Source organism: Crassostrea angulata, chromosome 1 (genome assembly GCF_025612915.1).
Source record: "Crassostrea angulata isolate pt1a10 chromosome 1, ASM2561291v2, whole genome shotgun sequence".
In the NCBI taxonomy this organism is placed as follows: Eukaryota; Metazoa; Mollusca; class Bivalvia; order Ostreida; family Ostreidae; genus Magallana; species Magallana angulata.
The window spans coordinates 57,155,907-57,162,885 of NC_069111.1; the positions used below are offsets into that span (position 1 = coordinate 57,155,907).

The following is a 6,979-nucleotide window of genomic DNA, read 5'->3' on the forward strand; positions in this document are numbered from 1 at the left end:
CATATTCTTATTCAGGCACCTTCAACTCATTAGTATTTGTTTGTTAACAGAAAAAACTTTCATTCAATAAATGTGATGGCAGTTTGCAATTTCAATTTGAAATTTTTGAATTGTGTAGCAAAGTGGCCTGGATCATCTCATGACGCATTTGTGTTCTCAAATTCTGTTTTGTGTCAAATGTTTGAGAATGGCAACATTAACAGAGGTTGTCTAGTTGGTGACAGTGCGTGCCCGGTAAAGAATCACTTACTCACACCCGTCTTGAACCCAAGCAACCCCATGAGATGCCCACGCTAAAACCAGGGCCCCCATTGAGCGAGCGTTTGGCGTCCTTAAAATGAGGTTCCGATTCATCGATCGCTCCGGAGGGACCCTACTTTTCCGGCCGAGAGAGCTTGTGGAATCGTGACTGCTTGTATGGTGCTACATAACATTTGCATCAAAAACAACGTCCATGTGCCCCGAAACATAAATAATTATCGTGTTTTTCAACAACCAGACAATGTTATATTCCAAGGAGTAAACAATGACGGTGCCGAAGTTAGAAGAAGATTAATTCAAACTCGATTCTGAGAACTAAGTAATTGCCATATTTTCTTTGAATATTGTGTTCATTCAAATTTTATTAAAATTTCAAAATTGTTTCTGTTGCTTTATATACTGGTAATGATAAAGTAATGGTGATTTAAAGATATTTCATCATTTTAATGCGAGACATGCATTTGTATACAGGTATTTAGAAGTCCAAATGGACAGTAAGTTACAATTTTGAAATACTATAGAAAAAATTAAGATTCTATGGTTTCAAAATTATCATTTTATATTTTTATAGATTTATCTTTCAAACATTCAGCCTCCTTAATAATCATTAATCAATAAAAGGACACTTTTCTTCACTGGTTTGTTTTTATTGTTCTTATCAAAAGAAAGTACAAAAACATACGGTAAAGAACAAAGTACGGTTGTTACCTATATCGGCCTAGTAAATATGAAAAAAATAAACGCCGACATCAGCAGCTCTATAGTGCTCGTTTATTTTCTACACCTTTGGGTCTATCAAAATACGGTATTAAAATGGCGCCAAAACGTCACACATATACTACGTAGATTCCAAAACCTTACCATGTACCAATATTTTTTCTAAATATCGCAGTTTTTCGAAATTTGATCACAGTTTTTACTATGGTCGCATCGAACGCGATTCATGAAACTTATATATGTTATTCATTCAACTATAATGTTTTGATTTATAACCATCCCGTCAATCGCGTTTGCTGCGGCCATCGTTAAAAATCAAGTTTTGATTATTCCGGAATACACTATAACGCGTATGTTGTTCTTATTTCGAGAGTTTTATCGTCCTTATAGTTTTAAAAATTAATAAATATACAAATAATTTGTAAAATTTGAATTTATCAAAATACATTCCATTACAACAAGAACCTCCTTGCTCTTGAAAATTTAATTTCTTTTACGGGTTTTTCAATAACACCAGATTGGTTTGTTTTGCTATATACAAATGCGTCCGTGACAACAGATGATGGATTGTCTGCAAGCTGCACTTTAGGTAACTATTTAATTCATAATTACATAAATACATATAAAGCCCTTAATATAGCTATTCTTTTGTTCATGCTGCTAAGATTTCTTTATAGTAACATTTTTTGTCGTCTGATAAGTCTCACAATTGTACATAATATGTATCATATGACGTCATTGGATGTGAGAGTCACGTACGGGGAACAATGATATTCAAAATAAGTTAAACTAAACATTGACCGTAACTTTATTATTTGATCACAGATATTTTAAGAGAATTTAGGTATATAGAGTGAAATAAACTTAATTTCATTGGTTATCATAATTGACTGTAAATTTATATTTATACAGTATGTAGTAAGTGACTCGATAGCTGAGTGGTTAGCGATGTCATGTCCGTGCAATGTGCTGGAGTCGTATGAATTAAAAATTTAAGAATTTTCTACAGAATGTGCTTAATTTTCTGAGCTAAGCAAGATGCTTTGTTTCTGTTGCATAATATTCTAAGCAACATACTTCTTTGGTAATACTGTAAAGCATACCGTAATCCACTTACACTGCATACCCTTATTCACTTTGATGTAAACTTTTATTGGCATAATACTATATAATTATCATGAAAATGAAAAGTGTTATGAACTAACAGAGGAAAATTGGATTAAATTTAATCATCATAAAACTTAAAGTCCAAAATTAAACCAGTGTCATCAAAGTGCCATCTCACATTTGATTATCTATAATAGCATACAATAAAATACATTAAATCATTCATCATTACCTTAATTGACCATTGGAAACAATTCACTTTGCACAGTAACTCCAGTGTTTACAACAGGGATTTGAGTTAAAATTATTTCCCCTTTTGTTTACAAAAGGGACAAGAGAGGTAACTCTAAAATCTTCTCTGTAATGCGCATTTTTATTTATTTATCTACATTGATATAATGCAGGTATTCTTTATGATGAATTAGCATAAGTGTAATAATGAAGTTTTTGACTAATTAATTAAGACACATACAAAAATTACAAAACAAGTGACCCGATTTTGTAGAGTTTACAAACTAAGAGCAAATTTTATAACTTTAGACTGACCAATCGATAAACGGGGCATGTATATTTCAGTCTGGCTGTTTCTATAGAGCTATGAATTAACTATAAGTTTTCGTAAGATATAGAGGGAATAATACTTGGTAGATGTAAATATATCTTTGTAATCTAAGAACCCCCCCCCCCCCTTTTAAAGCCATATCTAGATAAGTCAAGTGGTATTGCAGTTAGAATAGATTCTATCCGTGTCTGGATTTTTCGATTGGGTTCGAATCCCGAAAAGTTTGATTTTTTTAGTACATATATCTTTTAATCGCATGATAATGTACTGTATAAAGATAAATTTAAATTGGCAGATAAAAGTTATTTAAACGCTTGTTAATGTAAAAATTCGCATGCGTGCTTAATTCTTTTTCAAAAGTACTTACTGTGTGATCTCTCCGTTATAAACTTGAATCATTAACATTTTCTTTTGAACAAGGGATTTTAAAACAATTTGCGCATCAATGTAGAAAATTGATTTTTCCCTCTTTTTATGAAATACTAGTAAGCGGGTATGCCGGTATGAATCGGCGATGAAGCAATAGGTTAATGAAAATATGTACAGATACATTTATTCCACCTTTTTATCCAGATTAGGCGTTTATTTAGATACTAAAGAAACATGGGATAATCATAATTACAACTCAATTGAAGACCCCGGGATCGGATTTTTTCATGTAGCTCCAAAGAATGATATTTCAAACACGCCGGACAGTAGAAATCGTTAACATCAAAATACAGAATATATGGCCATCTTCAGAACTGTTTTTGTTGGTTGCCGTGTTTGATAGAAATTCGCGTAATATGTGTGTGTTTTGTCTACATACAGAACATGCCCACCAAGTAAATATAGTCACCTACGTAATGTGTCTATATTTAGATATGACTTTTTTTTAAAGCTCCTTTCCTTCAGTTTTTTTTTTCAATTTTCGTCATTTTTTTTTTGTTAATTCAAGATCGTAATAATATATCATTAGTATTTATATTAATGTATCTTTAATATTTATATACGACTTTTTTATATATTTATGTGTCAGTGCTCAAAAAATTCAGAGAGACAGCAACAATGTAAAGAGAGAGAGAGAGAGAGAGAGAGAGAGAGAGAGAATAATTTGATAAAAAGATGAAAAGTAAAGCAGCCGATTAAAATTGTTTACTGGGAAAAGGGGTGGGAGGGGGGGGGGAGGGTGGCAAAACATCTCATATCTTACACATGCACGCACTTATTTAAACTGTACATACGGTCGGTGTACATGTGATGGGGTGAAACAATATTTTCTGGTGGTGGTGGTGGTTATCGGTTTTAAGTTATTGTGGTTACTGCATTATATATATATAATTTATTTAAAATGTTTTCTTTTGAAATTTAAAGTGTTTTTGTCTGATATATGCAGCATGCCAGGAACAGGACCAAAATCATATCCATGTGTTCTATGTAACAAAAGGACAACACCAAATGACAGATACAAAATTAAAAGTCAGCATGCTACAATAATAGAAAAAAAGTTTTTACAGAAGACAACAAATGAAGATGTTCTTTGCAGGAAATGCAGATATATCTGTGAAACTCAATCATTTGCAACGCAAAAAAGTAAATCTGATACTTCAGGTCCAAGTGAACCATGCAAGAGAATGAAAACATCCGGCTGTGCTAGTCCACCCTCTATTACACTAAGCATTCCTAGTACGTCGAAGAGTCATGCAAACTGTGTTATATGCAAAAAACCTGGTCCAAAGCTCATTGTTGTGACTCAGTATGCCCGCGTCAGAGCCTTCATACGGAAAGAAATGTTTGTTCCTGCCGGTTCGAGGTGTTGCCCAAAACATATTGCAGACAATGAGTTTACTGTCGATGCTCTACAAAAGATGCAGCAAACTAACCCTGACACAAATATCAACAGAACAGCGACTGTGGAATTGCTTCAACAAACCAGAGACTTTGCTATACGGAATGAAAATACTAGACTTAACTTTGACAACCCAAATAGCATGGATAATGAAGACTATTATAACCTTACTGGGTTGACGAAGGACCAGTTTGAAGAATTACTCTCATACCTGAAAGATGTTGACATCAGAGCATCGAAGACCAGAAGTGCAAGGACTTGTATTGCGATTCTTTTGACAAAACTGCGTTGTGGAATGAGTAATCACTTACTCGGAACCCTCTTTGGCTTGCAGAAATGGCAGGTAAGTTCTTTTACATAAAATATCCATTGTTAACTAAGATATTTTGTTAAAGAACGACCATATATTACTGTATTATCTTTCATAGGTAAGGCGTGCGGTACTGACAGCAAAACATGCTCTAATGTCAAACTTTGTTCCCCATCATTTGGGATTTCCCCACATTGCTAGGGAAGACGTTAAAGAAAACCACACCCGTCCATTAGCTAAAGAACTACTCTGCAATGTAGCTGAAAATCCAGTAATACTAGTACTTGATGGGACGTATATTTACCTGCAGAAAAGTGGCAATTTTACATTCTCAAGAAGATCATACAGTACTCATAAACATAGGCCGTTGGTTAAACCCATGATAGTGGTCACAACATCGGGGTACATTGTTTCCGTACTTGGTCCATACCTGGCTGACTCTAAGAATTCGGATGCAAAGATTTTGAAGCATATGATAGAAACGAACGTAGAAGAAATTAAGGACTGGATACAGGAAGACGACATATTCATAGTCGATAGAGGGTTTAGGGATGCAGAAGCTCTACTGAGTGACATTGGAATCCACATTGAAATGCCTTCCTTCTTAACACGTGGAGCAAAACAACACTCAACAGAAGAGTCTAATGCAACACGTCTAGTTACAAAAGTAAGATGACTGTTGAAAATTAGGATTAAAAAACATGTATAAACATGTATTTTAAGTGTAAATTTTAAAAACAATATTTCAATTGTATTTTGACTAAACTTATAAGAAAAATTTCCTATTTAGTAAAAATTATTGTAAATCAATTAAATCTACACTTTGAATTATTGTAGCTGCGATGGGTTGTGGAAAGTGTGAATGGTAGGCTCAAGACCTGGAACTACTTAGATAGGACAATTCCTAATAGTCAGATTCCACACATCGGAGACTATGTTCGCATCATAAGCGCCATATGTAATAAATTCAGGCCTGATGTTAGTGTAGCAGTTGAGAGCGACCTATCCACTGCTGCAAAGATGCGTTTTCTTTCAAAGGAAGCGAATGTACTTAAAGAATATGTAGAAAGAAACGGTAATTTGCTAAAACTACTCGACATAAAATCATTACATTAGGGTCATTTTGTTTAGATTGTTACATATCTGAAGAATATTTTTTTTGTCATACTTGATATGAATTTATAAAATGATTACTATTAATTTTGATATATATGTTAACGTGGATTTTTAAACAATAGGTCTGGACAAACGGGAAATAAGATGGCAGAAGATCGACGCCAGCGATGCAAGTATTGCATTTCCTCAACTTTCAGAAGAAGAAATACGAGAGTTAACGATGGGGGTATACCAGATAAAGCTAGCTAAGTCTTATGCCCAAGAACATGTTGATAAAGATGGAAACTATGAAATTCTTGTCAACAATGACCATGATGGTATCCTATGCGCCAAACTTCAAAGCAGACATGTCTCGGCAAAGAAATATATGTTGTGGATTGGTTTTGATGAGATGAGCATTAAGTCATGGTTCTGTAAATGCAAAGTAGGATCTAGAGTTGTGGGTATGTGCGCCCACATCACAAGTGTTATATGGTTTTTGTCATATGCAAAATACAAAGACATTCAAAACCTTGGTGTACGCAATTGGTGCAGCTACGTTGATGACGCTGCAGCGTTGCCTGTGGATAATTCTGATAGTGAAGAAGACAGTCTTGTCGGAAATGAAGAGGAATAATATGAACAAAATGATTGTGTTTTATATTTGGTTCCATTTGAATTGAGCGAGAGAGAGAGAGAGAGAGAGAGAGAGAGAGAGAGAGAGAGAGAGAGAGAGAGTACTATAGTGTTTGAGAAGTTTTACGGAGAGAGTGTGAGGGGAAAATATATAGCAACGTGCTTAGCAAAAAGTGTTTCCTTGACAATATGTTTAAATATATTCGATGAGAAAGAGGGAGAGAGTTATTTTCATGTTGGTACTCTTTTTAATAGTAGGTAGTTACAGACAAAAATTAAAATTATCATTTTAATTACATGTATACAAAAATTATAATTTCTTGATTCATAAATTCAATGAAGTCGCCTACAATCTTAGGTATTATGTATGTATATATATACTGTACATGTATGTACATAAACATACATGTATATACCTAATATTTAAATATTATGAAGTAAAAGATAAACAGGTATTGTATTA

At 33.8% G+C, this 6,979-nt stretch overlaps 1 protein-coding gene across 1 annotated transcript; it reads left to right on the forward strand.

Annotated features, from left to right (window-relative positions):
* Nucleotides 1–4,232: 4,232 nt before the first annotated feature.
* On the forward strand, nt 4,233–6,779 carry LOC128159746 (uncharacterized). The gene is made up of 4 exons (XM_052822934.1): nt 4,233–4,818; nt 4,904–5,452; nt 5,623–5,860; nt 6,024–6,779. Exons 1-4 carry the CDS (start codon nt 4,261–4,263, stop codon nt 6,515–6,517), a joined length of 1,839 nt encoding a protein of 612 aa, XP_052678894.1. The 5' UTR covers nt 4,233–4,260; the 3' UTR covers nt 6,518–6,779.
* Nucleotides 6,780–6,979: the final 200 nt, after the last annotated feature.